This window comes from Zalophus californianus, chromosome 8, assembly GCF_009762305.2.
Source record: "Zalophus californianus isolate mZalCal1 chromosome 8, mZalCal1.pri.v2, whole genome shotgun sequence".
Classification (NCBI taxonomy): domain Eukaryota; kingdom Metazoa; phylum Chordata; class Mammalia; order Carnivora; family Otariidae; genus Zalophus; species Zalophus californianus.
In genome coordinates this window covers 27,073,579-27,094,137 of record NC_045602.1, presented here as the reverse complement: position 1 = coordinate 27,094,137, position 20,559 = coordinate 27,073,579, and the positions used below count along the sequence as shown (strand labels likewise).

At 40.9% G+C, this 20,559-nt stretch overlaps 1 protein-coding gene across 3 annotated transcripts in view; it reads right to left on the bottom strand.

The window, feature by feature from the left end:
- Positions 1-586: 586 nt before the first annotated feature.
- Positions 587-20,559, bottom strand: part of TTC27 (tetratricopeptide repeat domain 27) — a 168,888-nt gene continuing 148,915 nt past the window's right edge. For all 3 annotated transcript variants that reach the window (XM_027623115.1, XM_027623117.1, XM_027623116.1), the window contains 4 exons: positions 10,010-10,207; positions 8,599-8,710; positions 4,457-4,557; positions 587-826 (listed from right to left, as the gene is read on the bottom strand). In XM_027623115.1, the coding sequence (XP_027478916.1) occupies positions 704-826; positions 4,457-4,557; positions 8,599-8,710; positions 10,010-10,207 (534 nt within the window). In that variant the 3' untranslated portion in view covers positions 587-703. The remainder of the gene's footprint in view (positions 827-4,456; positions 4,558-8,598; positions 8,711-10,009; positions 10,208-20,559) is intronic.

Genomic DNA, 20,559 nt, shown 5'->3' with positions numbered 1-20,559 from the left:
CTTTGGCATTTTTGTAATATGGCACCATTTATGGCTATCTTCACTCATAATAACCTTATTAAACAACCATCTTTAGGACTGGCAGTCTACAAAATGAGGAGGGTCAGCCTGGTTAGTAGTGGTTAATGGCTCAATCAAAATTTGGGTTATGTCATTTTTTTTCTTGCATTTTCTTGATTTAGAAGCTAAAGTATGCCCACATTTCTAATTTAGCCAAGCCTGTATCTTTCTGACACAAATACAAAATCTCAAGAAGGAAAAACATTTGTCATCCTATCTACTTTTTATCATTTTTGGATAATAATGCAGCCGATCCAATGATTCCACAGACTTGTAGTGTGCAGATTTTTTTCCCTGTTACAGACTAAGTCTTTCCAAAGGATGCTCTAATTCATTTTAGGCTGAGAGAGAATAAACCCTATGCTAAAAAGAAAACTATAATTTTTTCTCTTAGTGCCGAAATACTTCAGCACAGAATACAAAAGAATATACTAAATTCAACTGTAACTAAGCCTAAAGAAACAGGGAACTTTTAATTAACATACTTCGGAAAGTCCAAACGTGGAAAAATCACAAAACAAAAATGTTAGCCATTAAAGAGAAATTTATTTTAAAAAATCAATTATCTTTTGTTTCAGATACAAAGGTGTAAGAGAAATTCAGAAGGTAAGCGCTCTTTTTCCAAAAACTGCTCCCAGGATGGTCAGTACTGGTTTCGAAACTGGTTGCTTAGGCCTTGCAGTTCTAAGATGAGGGCGTCCATCTCTGCTTTTTCATCAGCTAACTCCCTGGAAATTTCTCCACTTGCCACATCTGTAAAAAGTTGCTGCAACATAAAGAACAAAGGAGAACTATCAAAACAATGACAATCTCTTTAAAATAAAATAGGTACAGAGGATAGAATTAAAATTCCCTATATCTAATAATACCACATGGTAGTAGCAATGGTTAATGTCTGTTCTGTTCACCATCCTGGAAATGTACAAGCTGCAAAATTAAACCAGGCATCAAACAACATGCCTGAACTTGTAAATTCAAATGAGCTCTGCTCTTAAAAATGGCTGCCCTGAACACTATTCATTTTTTTTTTAATTTTATTTATTTGTCAGAGAGAGGGAGAGCCCCAAGTTGGGGGGGGGGGCAGAGGGAGAAGCAGGCTCCCTGTTGAGCAAGGAGCCCGATGTGGGACTCGATCCCAGGACCCTGGGATCACCTGAGCCGAAGGCAGATGCTTAACCAACTGAGACACACAGGTGTCCCCTGGTTATTCATTTTGATGTCATATGATGGCTTCAGGATGAATGGACATTTTTCATCCAAACAAAACAAATCTATTCATTGTGTATATAAGCAAAATGAATATATTTTATATTCAAGCTCATACAAATCATACCCCTTTATGCCAATTATTTGAAAATTATTACGGCTTAGGACTCAGAGGCCACAAAGATTATCAAGATTTGGTAAAAGCAAAGAAGCCCAGCATATTAAAATAAAAATAAATGTGCCCTCTTCCTGTAAAAGGAATTGCCTTGGGAGGCACACTGCAACATACTACGATAATGCCACCATAGCTGAGGCATTTTAGAGGGCCTCTCTATTTGGAACTGCCTGCTGAGCCAGGATAGGCACCCAAGAAAATGAGTTTCAGGATTTTACGACCAGAATGTGCATGTGTGTGTGTTTGTGTGTTGATCAGAAATGTAATTTACTCAACATACTTTTTTTTTTAAATTTTAGAGAGAGAGAGTGTGTGAACGGGAGGAGGGGGGAGGGCAGAGGGAAAGAATCTCAAGCAGACTCCATGCTGAGCACGGAGCCCGACACAGGGCTCGATCCCAGGACCCTAAGATCATGACCTGAGCCGAAATCAAGAGTCAGTCGCTTAACCGACTGAGCCACCCAGAAGTCTCACTGTCTATATTTTTCACCAGGCCTGACTAGATGACTTGTTTACCCTTACCATATGACTATTTACTATCACGACCATAGATAATAAGACATGACAAATACTCTGATGGTTATTCTAAAAAGGGAGTCCCAAAGATGTTTTGAGTGATGGTATAATCACTGGGACAAGCTTAGAGTTTCACACAGTGATTTTTGGAGCCAAGAACATTCATTGAATGCAGGACTTCATCAATGTTCAGTAAAGATTTGTCACATTACCATGTAGTCACACCGTGCACAGCATTTCATTAGAGAATGACATAAGAGCCGTTGCAATGTGATCAGTAAACACCTTTTAGAAAAATAACCTAGACTCACATAGCATATTTTATTTTTACGAAGAATTATAGTGCTTGCAAATCATCATGAATCTGCATCACTCACCTATAAACTAAACAGGAAGGAGAGAGAAACTGAGGCTTAGAAAGAATGGATTATTTGCTGAGGGTCCCAAAGTGCGTAAGTGGTAAAATCTGCCCTGTCTCCAGGCTCTCCGGCATTTTCCCCAACAGCCCTCATGCCCTCTGCAGCAAATCTGCACAGCGACTGGCCAGGGGGGGTGGCGGGATGGGAGGAGCCCATGGACTGGTGGAGTCTCAGATGAGTCTCTAGGCTCTAGGAGTTTATGTCCATGAACTCCCTGGCCCGGCAAGAAAAGATCAGAGATTGGTACAAACCAAGCTTATTACAAGCTATTCAATAGAGCTATCTATCCTATTTCATTTTCACTCTTTAAAGTGTTCTAAAAAAGTTATTTTGGGGATCGCAATTCAGCTGAGCAAACCCAAGTTGTTAAAAAAAAAAAATAGGAAAGGCATATGATCCACCACAAAATCAGAGACTCCCAAACACTCTAGCCAAAACAGGCTTTCAGAAGGAGGCGCTGGGAGGCAAATTTTCCCAGTTGGGATCTAAGGAGAACAAAATCTAAACATAGATGATGTTCTGAGGCCTCATTTTCAATGTTTGGGGATCTTCCACAAAAGGGTGGATGGGCAGTACCTGCAGAGACAAGATATTTAGGTTTGCAGGTACAGATTTATGTAAAAGTAATAACTTATAAGAAAAAGCTTTGCACAGAGATAAGAGAACTAGTAGAGTATCTCCGGAGGAAATAAACAATCGTGGGTAGGTTAGTAATCTAACCAAAACTAAACTAGGAAACCTAGCTCCCGATTTGAGAAGGAAAGTCACAGGAGAAGCTTGCTACCTTGACTTTCTTTGAGAGTCTGTGCAGCCTTCTGAGAGATACAAAATTGTGAAGTTATCCTACCAAGCTGGGAGGAAATACAGTTCTTCCTGGTAGATTATAGAAACCGGGTCAAGCTTGCAGATTAAAAGGATAGTAAAGCAAGTTAATAATGTAAAGGGGCACAAATGATGCCCTCATCAGAAAAGATCAAGCAATTAATAAAAAGGCATACCTACTCTGGGAAGGTTTTTACATGTGTCCTGAAGTGACTTCACTTGCCATAGACTTGCTCTCAGAAGTGTCAGAATTCATTTACAACCCAAGATTAAATAGTGAAGGCAAGCAAAAATGAGAAAAGAAAGCACTGAATTGCATTAGAAACTATATTCCTTGGGGCACCTGGGTGGCTCAGTCGGTTGGGCTCAGGTCATGATGCAGTGTCCAGGGATCGAGCCCCACATCGGGCTCCCTGCTCAGCGGGGTGCCTGCTTCTCCCTCGGCCCACTCGTGCTTTCTCTCTCTCTCTCAAATAAATTAATTAATTTTTAAAAAAAAACTATATTCCTTTACAGTTTGCTTCCAGAGGTATAATCCACACTGGCTGTAGGGATCTCCCAGGCTCCACCCCATGCCTGACCTGCCACAGGTAGACACTCCGAGTTCAGACTCCAAACCAGTTCCCTCAGGGATTCTCAGGCATCCACAACCCAGCGCTAGTTCACAAGGTGGCATTTGTAGATTGATGGTAAATGTTTTAGTTGTCAAACCTGAGTCACGCACCGACCTTAATCTCTGTGAAATCCATATACTACCTACTTAATATTTGTTTCAAAATCAACTTCTTAAACTTAAATAAAAGTCTTTTTTTAAAGGAAACATTACATTACTGCAAATGAAAAACAAGCAATAATATTCAGGAAAATGTAGATCTGAAGTGCTAGTTATAGTTTTTCTAACATGTGCTGAAATAAATACACATTAAAATCAAAAGTTCAGCCACGTGCTGTCAGTGGCATATATGTCACACTTTGGAAAAAGTGACAAGAAGAAGAGCATTGTTTTAATTTAAATTCAAGAAAGCAGTAGGGCTGGGTTATAAGTATTACTTTCAAAGACTCCCAAGTTACCCACAGGAGTCCAGCCATTGGGCCAATAATACCCCCACCAGTCCAACTGAACCCTGGGGGCTGATATCCAAAACGTAACGTGGGCCTAAAATCAGCCCTGATGTACAAGAAGATTTAAGAGCAGAAGATTTAGAGACCCTTCTTCCTATGACACTTTGAGTTAAATCACATTTTAAATCACTCTCACCTTTGCTTTAGATAACAGGCCCTGTAAATTGAGTCGAACCGAAGAAAGCACCTGTACAGCCTCCTGGGGACTGGATTTGTTTTTACTGTGTTTTATAGCCACTGAAACATAAGTATGGGAGAAAACATGCGTTAAATACTGGTAACGATAATTTACAAGTGCCAAAAACAATTACTTAATTAGGATTTTATAGTACAGACTTTAGAAATATTCCCACATGGAAAGATTTTGTTTTGGCAAAAGGACAACAATTATGTGCATAATTTCCCCCATTATCCTTCTTCACGCTTATTGCTAAACGGAGAATTTTGAGGGGAAATAGGTGATTTTTGGTAAGTTACAGATCACTGGGAAGAGACCCTAAACACACACACATACACACACACACTGTGAAATTAGACAAAAAGAGACAAAATCTAACTGAACACAAGGTGCCCACAGAGGGCAAAACCAGATGTAGCAGATCTTTAGTGTAGCCTCCCGGAGCACTAGGTCCCTAACGGGGGCTCACAGTGGCCCATGACACCAGTCCAGTGAAGCAACATCCAGGTATTTACAGCTCAATTCTAACTGCATTTTCCTACTCCGGGTTTACGTCCCCATTCTGGAAGAAGTGATTTCAACAACCTATGTGCTTGCGTTCAGCGGTGACCACACCCGGGCTCTCAGGTTGCTGGGCGGCGCTTGGCATCAGCAGGGAGTGGGAGAGAACAACGTCACTCATGCGTGACAACGCTGTGTCCAGTGAGCCAGGGAGCCCATCTTCCTAAAACGTGAAATTATCAAGAGGGGTAATCCTCCCTAGCAGAAGGCCTGGCTATTAATGCTTTATAAGAACAAGGGAAGAGCTTGGTAAAAATACAATGCCTGATATCTCTCCATGGTTTGTTTTTGGTTTTGTTCTTCTAAATTACGCTTGCCACAAAGCAGACCGATAACCAGATCCTATTTTAAAACTACACTAAACAGTGCAACGATGAAAGTCACTCAGTGCCCTAGATCTTAGACCAGGAATGGAAAATAGGTGTCCTTCTTGCATGCAAACTCTCATCAATTGGTGGGGATTGCCTGTGCCTGGAAAATCGTTTTATCATTATTTAATATCTTCCATGGCTGGTGAGAACCAAGTTTGACATTCTCATTTCAAAATAATTTATTAGACTTTGACATTTCTCAGCTAAGGGTTGAAACAATGCATGGTAATCAACAATGTGCAACTCGTTTTCAAAGAGCACAGTCAACCTGGAGATAGTGAGGATTCTGATGTCTGTGTGCCTTAGGAGAAGAACACTATACTACCATGGCTGAGGTATTTGGGCTGTTAAATACCTAGGAACGTATCAGAAACAGCTTCTTTTTTTTTAAATTCTTATTTTCATTCAGGAAAAAATAAAAAAAAATAGAGCAAAAAGACAAAAACACTATTACACCCCTTGCTTAATCCCATTTCCAAAAAGCACTAGAGACAAAGAGTTCTAGAAAGGGAGAGAAATAAAATGCTGTTCCAAATCATCAGGAAATCCAAGATAGCAGTGCTTCCTCCAGGCAGACTATAGTTAAAATGCATAACTATTATTTTGAAAGTCCCTGGATGGCAAAGAAGGAACCAGCTTTTGCCTACCCTTTCCCAGAAAACAGAAGAGCAGAAATTGTAAATGAATAGACCCCAGATAATACCTTGTGTACCTACACAATGACAACATGGTTACAGAAAGGTCTCAAGCCCTATGGAGAGACATTGCAGTTGTCCTGTCAAGTACATGGCTACTCTTAAAAATAGCAACCCAAAAGGGAGTAAATCATGTGGAAGGGTGTGTGTGTGTGTGTGTGTGTGTGTGTGTGTGTGTGTGTGTGTGTGTAGATGTGTGTAGATTTTTTTTTGGCTTTCTTTTTTTTTCCTTTTTTTATTGTTATGTTAATCACCATATATTACATAATTTGTTTTGGTGTACTGTTCCATGATTCATTGTTTGTTCATAACACCCAGTGCTCCATGCAGAATGTGCCCTCCTCAATACCCATCACCAGGCTAACCCATCCCCCCACCCTCCTCCCCTCCAGAAACCTCAGTTTGTTTTTCAGAGTCCAGATGTGTGTAGATTTTTTTCTTAATGTTTTATTTTCTTTTTCAGAATTGAGCAAGATAGACAACAGTGGTGGGGAGAAAGATAAAAAAAAGAATAGAATAACAAAGAAACCCAGTTCATTCCTCAACTGAGCACTGGTCTACAAAAGCAACAAAGAAAAGGTAAAGTTTTATCTTCATAAATCTAAAATATCACCAGGAACTAAAGCTGAGCATCCACTCACAGATGCTTAAATTGTTGTAGGAGCACCAACACCTAATTCATTAAAGTCAGAGGAAACTTAAAAGAATAGATGCTTGTTTTTCTCCCAGTATTGCCCTGATGAAAAACGGTGCCCCAAATAGCTTAAAAACGACTTTAAGATACTAAGTGAAGATTTTCTTCCTGCAGTACTTATTTCTTTAACCTGTGCATTTATATTTGGCAGGTTTAATAGCATCACTTAGTGACTACAGAAAATATCTTGGCTTTGACTGTTAGAAAGTTAGCTGTTCACAGAAATGTTTAGAGTTGGCAATCTCAAGTAGATAAGATAAATTCTTCCAAGGAGATTACACCTTGCTGTAATTATGTACATAATACACCTAGGTATGGGTTTCCTCAAACATGGTACTATATTCACAAAGGTCAAAGGCATCAGGACTGCACTCCCTCTGAGCCCACCCACCATGAGGCCAGCACAAGCCACATGAACTGCAGCCACATTCCATGGGTCTATCGGCAATGACCTCCAACTCATCTACTCTGTATTTCAGCTACACAGAGTTCAGCATGTCTCCCTGATCTGTCAAGGGGTAGGCGGCCCAGATAATTGGATATTTATATTCTTCTTGTCAGTGATATCAAAGACCGTAAGTAGAATTATCAACTACTAAGCCCATTTCTAAACTGTTTGAATGTTCTGTGACTTCTTTAGAGACACGTTAACCTTTACTCTTGTTCTTCATTTTTCTCTCTTTAGTTTTGAATGCCTTATCAGACAGCTCAGCTCCTCTACCCCAGAAGGAACAGGGTTGGGGTGAGGTCAGGGATTCACATTTCAACCATGTGCAAGATACTCCTAAGTGTTTAAATGTGTTTTCATTTATTCTTCCTAACAAGAAGGTAGGCATTACCCCCATTTTACTGATGAGGGAACTAAGGCTCAGAGGAGTTAAGTGATTTACCCACCACCACCTAGAAAGTACGTGGCAGAGACGGTCCTGGAGTTTAGGTCTCCCTGATTTCAAGGGTCTGCCCTTTTTATGGTCCCTCGTTGGCTCCCCAATTACTGTAACTATTAGTTGCCAAAAAAGTTAGAGGAGGACTTTAGGATACGTTCATAGTCTCTGTGATTCAGTTCTTAATACTGTGGCTTCATTATTTTATTTGAACTGCATATCCAGGGCATCACACATCTATACTCAATTCTAAATATAAAAATGCACTATTAAATTTAACTGGTATATTTTTTCATCAATGCAAATAATGAAAAGGGGCCTTTATCTGGAATATACCCAACAGGCATGCAACCTTATATGTAAGGTTATCTCTCCCCTCAAATATCACCCACTAAATTTCCCAAAGGCAGGGATAGGATTATATTTTTTATTTATTTTGCATATGCCACAGCTCTTTGTACATTCTGTGTTCTCCAGTAATCTATGTATTTTTGAGAAAAAATATTTTCATTTATAAAGGAAGGTTATAAGTCAGGAAATGTTAACAGATTTCCTTAGTACTACACAATCAACACCAACAGACCTTGTGTGCTTAAAGGTCAGACACAGCTGGAAAGGTACTCCGCGTCCTGAAAGCTCCTGATACCCATCACTTACTCCAATGGTTTTGAAGCCTCTATCCTTCCTACCGCTCCAGCCTCTATTTGCTACTATTGCTCCAAAGTGCTTACTACCTAGCAGCTGGTCTTATAAAGATTTGCTGCATGAAATATGACAATTTCCATAGAAGGAAATAATCTGAACTTATTTGTAATGGAACTTCACTTTTGACAAATTCTTTTTCAGTACAAATACATTAAAACGTGGCAGGGATAGCGAACATTACATCAAATACCATGTGCAAGTTCTAAGGCTCTGTGCACCACTTCCTTAAATGATGTCATATCTTTCTCCCAACAACTGGACTGTGTGTCACACTTGTATGCCTTAGAGAGATACTGGAACGCCTGAGGACAGAAAAAGAACAATGTTCAGAATAACAAGTAGAATGCACATTTCAAACTTGGTTTCCTAGAAGTCATGTGGAACTAATTCCAACTTGAACAACGAGCATCTGGGTCATGCAGCACGGTCTTTATTATTCTCATCAAAGAAGGGGTACAGATGCACAGCCAACAGCAATAAGCAATTAAAAGCAATCAAATGGATGTATCTGGATAGAGACACTTCCCTCCAAAGAGAAAAACAGAAATGCCAGGTTTGAAAATCTAGAAGAAGGGCACACACCTTTCCTCGGCATCTGTAGCCATCAGCTTAAGAGCCCGGTTTAGAGAATGAGGCATGAACTTGATGACACCTACAGAATTACCGAGAGGTGTGTATACTCACAGAAGTTTAAAATACTCTTTCCCAGCCCCATCCTTGCAGATTCTTGAGGAAGAAGTCACCGATCAGAGAATTCAGACTACCCTGGATTCCATATACGCAAGAGGACATAATTCAAGAAGAAACAGAAGGACAGAAAGTAGGAGTGTGCGCCTGCGTGCGTGCGAGTACGTGTTCTCTGGGTTGACAAGCAACGGTAGAAGCCAGCTGGGTGGACTGAGGGAGGAGAGACGGCTCGGAACCCCCCAGATTAGCTGTACTGCAGCCAATTCCAAACTCACGCAAGGAATACATGTGATTTGTTGTGGATGTTTTGAAAAGAACAGAAAACAATTATTTCAACCTTGGAAACTCTGGGGGCTCCTTCGAGTTCTAAGAGGCCAAAGGCATAACTTGAGTGTAACTGGTGTTCTAATGCACTTTTGAGAAAGGTGCAGGGCAACCTCTGTAAAGCATTTTGCGTTTAGACTTACAAGCTCTCCTCCAATGTTCTTATCTAGTGCCTTTTTCTTTTTCCCTTCCATGGCCCCTATCTCAGATCTAAACCGTCTTGGTCCCTGGGCCCCATCTACCTGAGTCTTCGGCAAGGAGCCTGCAGAAAGGGCTGGGGGTAAATAATGGGAGCAGCTGCTCACAGCAGCTCCAGTGGGGGAGCAGGCTGGAGAGACCCTTTTGCAGGAAACATAGAAAATTATGTAAGAAAAATTCATAGAAAGAAAAAAAATGAATGCTTACAAGTCTTAACCTGCCCACAATTCAAAGTGCTTATGTTAAAGATTCTGAATCAAAATAGAAAACCTGAGCATATCAATCTTCCATTTCAAGCTATTTAACTCTTCCCCCAACCATCAAAGAAGCAGATCCACTACACACAATTCAAACAAAAGGCAAGCACCCGGGAGAAATGAAAGAAGACTTACCTTTTCATTTTCATCAGGCTTTTTGCTCTGCCCATTTCCATACACTTCGGCATACAGCCTCCAGATTTCTCCATCATTCGTCACTCTTGAAGTCACTCTGCCAAGTAGCTCCTGCAGCTTCCCTTTGAGGCCAGTTGCAACATCTCCACTTCGATCGGTCATCCCGTCAACCACTGCCCTGACCAGAATTTTAAGGACCTTAAAAAATGCACAGAACAAACTGGTAAGCTAGAAAAAAAAACAAATAATAACAAAAAACAAAGGGCTACCATCACCATCATCAATGACTGTGACAGTGAAAAACCTTGAGACCTGTTGGAGTATCACCTTTACACTTCTTAAAAATAAACATCAAGCCATGCTGAACCACTCTCTAGAACCACATGCCGATTCACATGGGCTCCCTTTTTAAGGCTCCTGGGAGAGTTTTTCTTTAACAGGCTTGATGTTTCTCTCTTCTCATTCTGAGTGCTCTCTCTGAATGATTTGATTGACACCTGTAGCTTTTAGGAATGTAAGCTCAGACTCATGGTCCTAACTACATAGAGCAAAAAAAGTGGAAAAGAGAACATTCAATTGTGTTTTTTCTTTCTTGTTTAGACAAGATACCTTATCCCTGCCTATAAATTCACATTACAACCCCACATGTTTAGTTTTTATTCTGAAAATAAAATTCTTATTACAATCCCATTCGTGGTTTTAAATCTAAAAGTAACAATGCAGAAGAGACTGCATGCATATGCACGGCTGTCAAGTGATCATTCTTTAAACATTTCAAGGATTAACACGTTTTAAAAGGGATGGCCTACTAAAATAGTTACTATCAAGTACAAATAAAGCATACTAAATTAGTAAAATACTTTGCTTTCTCTGGGATCTGACAATGGGCCCAACATCCTCCTCCTATAGGAAGAGATGGGGGAGAGAAAACTTTTAGCTTTCTTGCCAATAAAAATGGAGAGAGGCAGTGCAGGGGTTTGAGGGGGGAAAAGTTAGAGAAGAGAGTGTATGTGTGTGTGTATTTGGTGGTGTGTGAAGGGAATGGAACAGTAAAAGGGTAAGGAGGTGGCTTGTCTATGTGAACAGGAGCTGTTAGGGCGAAGGGAACTTTAGACAGGCAGATACCAAAGCCTCTACACAATTCATATGCAGATGTCACAAGAAGAGAGTGGGACCTTGAACAGGAGTGGAAGCACTGACAAATGTTTTCATACTCTCTATCTGTATGTTCAGTGGCCAGTTAAATGAGCTTAGAAGAAAGTTCTATAAGGAGGAACAGATAACAGAAGTCATTCATGGCCATGGCAGATATTGCCTAAAGAGACTGTTGGGTAAGAATCAGATTACAGATAGAATCCTAAGGAACACTACACTTAAGGGAAGATAAACAGGGGTCTATGCATAAGTAAGCCTAAAAAGGAGTGCTCAGAAAGACGGGATAAAGTGATGTCATGGAAACCAAAGGAAGAGGAAGTAACAAGAAGAGCACACCTATAGAAGTTTAGGGCTGGAAGACTCCACTGGATTTAGCAATTACAAAGGGTTAGTGACTATCCAGAGCTAAAGCCAGAAGAAAGGCAGGAGACATTGATTTCAGACAAGAGGCTTACAAAGAGAGAGAAAAACATGAAAACCAAGACAATTATTATTTTTTTTTAAGATTTTTATTTATTTAACAGAGAGAGAGAGAGAGAGCACAAGTAGGCAGAGCGGCAGACAGAGGTAGAGGGAGAAGCAGGCTTCCTGCAGAGCAGGGAGCCCGATGTGGGGCTCGATCCCAGGACTCTGGGATCATGACCTGAGCCGAAGGCAGTTGCTTAACCGACTGAGCCACCCAGGTGCCCCAACCAAGACAATTATTATCATCACAAAAAATAAAAAGCAAAAAAAACCCCAATCATAGTAGACTGTAATGCTCATTTTGAATATTATATATATAGGCATAGACTGTTAATAGAGAATATTCATATAACCAAAAAATTTAATTAAATATCCTGGGAAAATAAGAAAGAGAAGTAGTACTTGGGATGCCTGGGTAGCTCAGTCTGTTGAGCATCTGACTCTTGATCTCAGCTCAGGTCTTGATCTCTGGGTCGTGAGTTCAAACCCTGCTTAAAATAAAAGAATTTAGAGGTGGAATAATTCTTGGGGATACAAAATCCAAGATATGGCCACTTGAATGGGTTGCTCATAGGGAGTAAAGAAAAGGACAAAGAACTTTAAGTCCAGGGCGCCTGGGTGGCTCAGTTGGTTAAGCAACTGCCTTCGGCTCAGGTCATGATCCTGGAGTCCCACATCAGGTTCCCTGCTCAGTGGGGAGTCTGCTTCTCCCTCTGACCCTCCCCCCTCTCATTCTCTCTCTCTCTCAAATAAATAAATAAAATCTTGAAAAAAAAAAAAAAGAACTTTAAGTCCAAAGTACTGGACATAGCAACCACCTAAAACACTAAGTACTCAAGAACAGCTAGATCAAGAGTGAAGTGTAATATCTATAGAATTAGTTGCTGAAATCCACTAAAAATACAGGGACTATGACATTGGTAAACAGCAGTGATGAGGACAGGTCTTCCGTCTACTACATCACAGAACTGCTGTATCAAGGAATGAACATACATGTAAAGAGCTTCAAAACTATAAAGCAATATAAACCAAAAACTATTATGATGATCACTGATCCTCAACTTCCTTACTCCATCAGAAGTGGACAGCAAAACCCTCATTGTTAGTTCACTTTCCATACGCCCCTAAACTTCCTTCTGGTTCAAAAGAGACCTAAAGAAAAACAAAACCCACCACCATGGTAGCAGCCCTCAATACCTCCCCACTACCTCTGCTGTGAGCATCACTGTGTGCCAAGCCCTGTGCTGAGCACATGACCAACCTGATCTCATTGGTTCTCACAGCAACCCTAACAGGCAGGTACTTTACTCTCCCCACTTTACAAATAAACTCAGGCAAGAGAGGCTAAATGTACTTTCTCTGGGTCCCACAGCAAGTGGGGCGCGGAGAGGGGTTTTGAACACCAGTGGTATTGGACTCCTGAGCTTTGATGGAGATGATGAGAAGACAATAATGGTAGATTACACTTCCATATATATATATGTAAGAGACACAGAGAGACAGAGACGGTGACGAGACAGAGAGACGAAGAGAGCATGTGAGCATGTTCGAGAGCCAGGGCCTCCATGAACACACAATCCTCCTGACAGTCCTGTGAAGAAGGTGCTCTTGTTATTTGCATTCTGTAGATGAAGAAACTGGAGCACAGAGGAGTCAAGTAACTTGTCCAAGGACACACACCTGGGAAAGGTGGAATTGGATTTGAACCCACAGTCCAGGTCCTGGATCTTGCGCTCAAGCATTCGTTGTGTTCATTTACAAGGCACAGTTCCTTACGCCTGTTATTTCTTCCTTTCTAATAAATTCTTTTATACTGGAAAAATTTCTCTTTTATGAAATATAAAAGTGACTTTGATCATTTCATTATCATTTCTTTGCCAAATCTTGAATTGACCAAAACCAAACAGGTTTTTGCAGTTTTATTTTTTATTTATTTATTTTTTACTTCCCCAAGACATCAGAGCTAATTAAAAACAAAAAGGAAAATAAAATTCCCAAACCTAAGCACTACTAACATTGCAGTGAATTTCTTCTAACTTTTTACTATGTGTGAATTTTTTAATACTACATAAACAGTCTTATCTTCCCTGTTTCACTTGACATTGTGTCATGGAATTTTTTCATGTTTTCATACACTCTTTAAAATAGATCATCTTAATAGATTTAAAATATTCCACAGAGTTGACATACTGTAGTCTATTTAACAATTTCCCTGCAGTCAGATAAATAGTCCATGTGCTCCCACTGTTGATATTATTATAATTAACCACTTCAATGCGTATTTTTGTGCCCAAAGTTCTTTTCCACATTAAAGCTTTCCTTAGGTTAGATTTCTAGAACAGGAGCGCCTGGCTGGCTTGGTCAGTGGAGCCTGTGACTCTTGATCTCAGGGTTGTGAGTTCAAGTCCCACCTTGGGTGTAGAGGTTACTTAAAAAAAAATAGAAAATCATAAAAAAAAAAAAAATTCCAGAAACAGAATTACAGAATCAAGGGAATAGACATTTTAAGACTCTGGTAGTGAGTTTGATACTTTCTACAAGGGCTAAATCAAATAGATAGGCCTATCAGTGGTATATGAAAATGTGTCATTTCATTGCATATTACCAGCACTGGGCAGATCACTATTTTTTAAATCTTTGATATTTTGTTGTACTAAAGGTATATGCAGCTATTACTTTGAATTTTCTTTCTTTCATTATTTAGTTCATTTAAATCTTCCAAATGGTTGTTGAGTAAACATATTTCCTTTTAAAGATATTTAAATGTTTTCTTAATTTGTACTGAGCTCATTTGTTTCCAGTGTGAAAACAGCTTTACTGTTAATCTTCATTATGGAAAAAAACAGCCCGCAAGCTGATGGACTAATCCACCACCGGCTCCTCTTTCTGAATCCAACACCATCCATGGCTTGAGAAAGGAGAAAGTTGATGAATCTGAGGCAGAAGCATATGGGGAAGAAAACAGGGGGCGGGCTGAGCCGGGAGGGCTGTCACCAATAGGGGAAGGGTGTCACTGGGACGAGGAAGCCACAGCTGGTAAGGTAAGAAGTGCGAAATTCTGGAAACCAAGTGAAGGAAGCATTCGAGGAGGGAGACCCGTGGTGTTAGACATTGCTGATAGGCTGAAGAACTTGAGGACTGACGAGTGTCCCCTGGCAGCGGCACGAGGGGCCTTGCCAACAGTTCAGTAGACAGGGAGAGAAAGCCTCATTGGCATGGGCTCCAAAGAGGCCGGGAGGAGGGGAAGCCCATGTGGGAAGACAATTCTCCTCCGGAACTAAAGAGCCGCAGAGAAATGGGGTGGTGGCTGGGGAGGAAGTGAGCGTGCACAAATTATTTATGCGCAGTTGGAAGACACTGAGGATGTTGACAAACTAGAGCAATAGATAAATGCATTCGGTAGTATTTTCCCATTTGTAGTGTAGCACAAGTTATAGAGGCATATTTTAATCCACAGTGATTATAAGGGAGGGCCAACTAGCCTTTTTATCTGAAAACTAATCCTAACAGTCTACTCCAAAGATGATTTTTTAGTCTGTGTTTACTTTCCTGGGGTTCTGGACACCCATGTGGTAATCTAATGAGAGTTCAGAACCCTCTTTCCATAATGTGCATATCCACATAGATAAGTCTTTTTCACAGTGGTGCAGGTCCTATCATGATCTCCTAAAGCCTAACAATGGAATCCGACTTTGTGAGAGAGAGAGAGAGAGAGAGAGAGAGAGACCAAGACTCTTTAACTACAGAGAACAAACTGATGGTCACCAGAACGGCGGTGGGTGGGGGGTAGGGGAACAGGTGACGAGGATGAAGGAGAGCACTGGTTGTGATGAGCACCGGGTGCTGTATGGAAGTGCTGAGTCACTATATTGTACACCTGAAACTAATATAAAACTGTATGTTAACTATACTGGACTTAAAACTTAAAAAAAAAAAGAGAAATCCTAGTTTGTCCACCATGGCGTGGGATTCCGGTCTTCTCTCTCAATACTGCCTACAACTGAGTTCTATTTGAAAGGCGTTATTAGTTTTCTATCAGCTCCCTCCCTATTCTTACTATCTCCTTTGTCACTTCCAGACATTCAAACATCTGGTGTTGTTGGCTAACGGCAAGGCCTTCACATGATTAGTGGTGATCTCTGTGGCCTCTGCTGGCACAGCTCTGCACACCCCACCCCTGCCACCACAACGGCTACCAGTGAGGCGCCGCTGTGTGCCGGGTGCACCCCGGCCCTTACCAACCCCGCTCTTCTCAAAGGCACTGCTTTCTCCGTGAAAAGAAGCACAACAGTTGTGGTGGGTCAGCTGTGGTGAATTTGCATCCTCCCCAAATTCCTGTCTAAACAGAACTTCACAATGTGATCTCATTTGGAAACATAAAATTTGCAGATACAATTAGTTAAGGTGAGGTTATACCAGATTTGGGTGTGTCCTAAATTCAATGACCAATGTCCTTCTAAGAAGAGGAGAGGACATACAGAGAAGGTGGTGCAGAAGTAGGGGAAGAGGGAGAGACTGGAGCGAGGCCACCACAATCCAAGGAATGCCAGGAGCCACCAGCATCCAGTGGAAGCAAGGAAAGATTGTTCCCCACAGCCTTCACAGGGAGCAGGGCCTGGCCAACACCTTGATTTCGGGCTTCTAGCCTCCAGAATTGAATGGTGAGAATACACGTCTGTTGTCTGAAGATGCCAAGTCTGTGGTAACTTGTTAGAGCAGCCGAAGGAGACTAATCCAGGAGTCTCGAGTAGAAAGACCCAGACAACACCGAAATCACTGAGACAGTCTCTCCCCAGGGCACTTGCCCAGCTTCTCCTCATCATCTTCCGGGTTCAGTTCAGGAAGCACTAAATGAATGGCTGTCACCTCACAGCCTATCCCTTCTAGGGATGGTGACATCTGGCACCCCACCTCGATGGGCATTCTTTCCCCACGTGTAGAAGTTTCAAATATCGAATCTCTCAAACTATTCCTTCCTGGGGTATGGCTTTTGTGTCATGATTTAAAAGAGTTTCTCCAACCCCAAGCTTATAAACAATATTTGCCATACCTTCTTTTCTTTCAGTGCCTTTATGGTTTTAACTTTTTCGGCGATGATGATGATGAAAGCAGCCACACTTAGAACACCTGTATGTGCCAAGCACTGTTCCAAAGCCCTTTCCAGAGATCAACTCATTTACTCCTCACAACAGTCCTTGGGAGGCAGGTACTATTTTCATCTCCATCTTACAAAAGTGAGGCACAAAGTGAATTAAGTTCCCCAAGGTCGCAGGGCTGGTGACGGGGAGAGGTGGGCTGCAAGCCCAGACTGTCTAACTCCAGAAGCTCTGCTCATACCTACAACGTAATCCTGTTTCTCAAGGCACTCCAATTTAAATATGTGATCCACCTGAATTTATTTTAAGTTTTTTTTTTTTTTTTTAAGATTTTATTTATTTATTTGACAGAGACAGACACAGCGAGAGAGGGAAAACAAGCAGGGGGAGTGGGAGAGGGAGAAGCGGGCTTCCCGCCGAGCAGGGAGCCCGATGTAGGGCTCGATCCGAGGATCCTGAGATCATGACCTGAGCCGAAGGCAGACGCCCAACGACTGAGCCACCCAGGCGCCCCCCACCTGAATTTATTTTGGTGTAAGCAGTGAAGCAGAGCTTTAGTGTTTTTATCCCAAATGCTTGGCCAACTATTCCAAGACATACTGAATATTCTATTTTTATCCCACAGACTTAAAATGTCATCTTTATCATGGACCACATTCTCATACTTACTTGAGTCTGTTTCTGAATCCTCTGTTCTGTCACATTTCATTCCTGTAGCAGATGTTAACTCTTTATATAATAAGGATATTATTAGCTTTTTATCTTTCCTATTTGTTACAAATATTCTGTCACATACTTTTTAAATGTGGTCATAAAAATTCTTTCAAGTTTTCTTTTATTGCTTTAAAGTTCAGAAAATTTGGGAAGTATCCACTTCTATTCCTGATTTTTTTATGAGATAAAAAAATAGTTTGCATATAGTCCATTTGGAATTCATTTGATGTATCATAAAATAATCTAAGTATATTTTTTAAACCTGGATGCTCAGAGGGATTTCATTCTCATCAATACAAACAGCCTTGTAGTTCCTCACATCCTCCCCGAACCAACACCAGGCCACAGATGCCCTGCAATGACCTCTTAATCCCTCACCCACATCTCATTCATTTAGGTGATAAGAACTTTCTTTCTCTATCCTGAGTCTCTTTCTCACCTTCATCCCAGACCATGCCTAGGGGATGCAGCAGCAGAGAATAACCTGTGGGGAGCCACCTCCAGCCTCTAAAGAGAGTTCCCGTTTCCTCACATGGAAGAACAGTGATTCCAATGTACATGCTGAAGAATCCCCACAAAGAGAAAGACCAAGGTTAGTTCCCAACATTAACCTTGGAATCCTTGGCCAAGTCTCACCAAAATCTTGGCTGAAAGCACAAGGTGTTGGCCCTCTGAATTCTGGAGGTCTTCAAAGCAGGAAGGAATGTGATTGCCTGAGGGCCAGTTATAAAAACTTCCAGGAGGGCTCCAGGCCAGGAGTGAAACCATTTTTCGCCTCCTGGCTTGGCTACCTCCCTGCTCCACTTGGAGCTCTTTACAGAACTTGCTCTGTTTCCTGGCCTGATAACCCTGACCCTTGGCTTCCCCAAACCCTGGTTATCACAGCGAGGTAGGCAGTTTAATATTTGCTTTTTCACTTCTTCAGGGGAAAAAAAAAAGTCTTTGATTGTGGAAAAGGCATGCCCAGGCTTTTAGGTTACAAAAAAGACCAGAGTTTAGGTTTCAAGTCCTGGCTTTACTAACACTTGCTCGCTCTGAAATATCAGCCTTATCAGTTCACCTTGCTGAGCCGCAGATACCTCAGCAATCAAGCAGAAATAATGCCAACTTTACAGCTATAATTTGTGTAAGATACATCCATCCCCTCCCCTCTTTTCTTTCAGGGAACACCTAGCCACCACTCGCTCCAGGACTGCAGTGTGGTTGGCAGCATGCCCCACTGCCCATCAACACTGTCTCCCCACTTCTCAAAGAAAACACCAAAAGGAAATCCACACAAAGAACAACATCAATAGAAAAGTACACGCAGCTTATGATTCTCTGTATATGACACTGAAGACAAAGCAAAACTGAACTATGGCGCTGAAATCAGAAAGCAGTTGCCTGGCCGGGGGAGGGGTGTGGGGGGGGGGGAGGGTGGTGGTACAATGGACTGGAAAGGGGCCTAAGAGGACTTCCTGTGGTGATGAAAATGTACCGTTATCTGTTTCGGGTGTTGGCTCTATAAGAACATAGAAAATGAGAAATATTTAGTATCCACCTGAAAATACTGAATGCCCTATAAAAGATAACGCATGGTGCCAAAAACATAGTAAGCACTTAATATATGTTAATCCCCTTCCTTTCCTCTTCCATTTATAAATAGCAAATGGGGTGTAATACTGCAATACTTAAATTCTTTTCCTGAAATGATTGCCCCAGTCATCAAAGAAGGAGGAGAAGGTGGGCGGGGAGGGGAGGGAGGAGAAAAAGAAAAAAAACAACAACTAACAAATCAATATTAGAATTTACCCCGAGGAAAGCAGCATGGCTATACACAAGAATTTATCTATAAGAATATCCATGGCATTATTCACAATAGTAAATACCGGGAAAATTGAACAGAGACTAATTATGCGGGAATATGAAATTTTGTTTTATTGTAACTAAAATATATATAACCTAGACATAAATATAGATATGTACTATGACAAAAAAAGCATTCTTGAGTTTTACTAGGCTATGCATGAGTCAAAATTAGGACACAGAAAAAGGAGAAAGTAATATAGATAGTACTCCTTTAGTACAAACACATTTTGTATTTAGTACAAAAATACAGAATAATTGTAGCTAACTTACTGTATCTGTATTAAAAGTAGTATAAATTTACACAGATATCCACACACACAACAGAAACAATTAAAATGACAATAATCACATTTATAAAGAAGTAGAAACAAACAAACAAATAAAGTTTTTAGGCAAACTAAAATAGAATGAGGTCAGGTAGTGTCAAACATAAGAATATCAGAGTTTTTGAAAGACACCTGTTGCCAAACTTGTAGCATTAAGTCAAATTTCTTTAGCTAAGATAAAAATATTCCAGACAACCTATCGATTGTTTTAGTCCACACTAATTGTAATAAAGCATAATGACAGACAGAAATAGACCATGAAGCTAAATATGACCAAGCCCATCACTAGCCATCAAGACTCTCCTTCCATGATGATTATATCACTACAGAGCGATTCTCCCCACACCTGCTAGACACTAAACATTGCCATCAACATTCTAAGACACTTGTAAGGAAAGTTATTAACAGGTCCTGACACATTATCTCACTGTGGCTATTTCTCCATTATAGGGTCCTACAGATGATAACTTAGCCTGACCAAGTTGCTGGGTATTTAGATGCTATGTTCTCAATAACATTTCTCCAAATCCAAATGTAAACTTTAAGCTAAGAGCTTTAGGACGTCTTCAAAGGTGCCATTCAAAGTGCTCTGTTTACAAGCAACATTTCTCAACAGGAACAGTTCCTGGGGCTTCTGCGTGTGGCAGTGGGGGTACAGGAGGGAAGCCTCAAGAACCCCAAAGCTGCCCTTAATCGTTTCTAAAATCACTGTACTTTTATAGAAACTAATTTCAAACTCACTTGAAATATTCATGTGCAGATGAAATACTACCGTACAAAAGGAGGTGTGTTTCATATTCTGAATTTGAGGAACAAAGGAAGAATTAGAGGAAAACTAGGTTAAAATACTAGCTGGCCAAAAACTGTCTAAAACTTATTTTCATTCCAGCGTAGTTAACACACAGTGTTACATAGCTTCAGGTGTACATTACAGGGGTTCAACAGC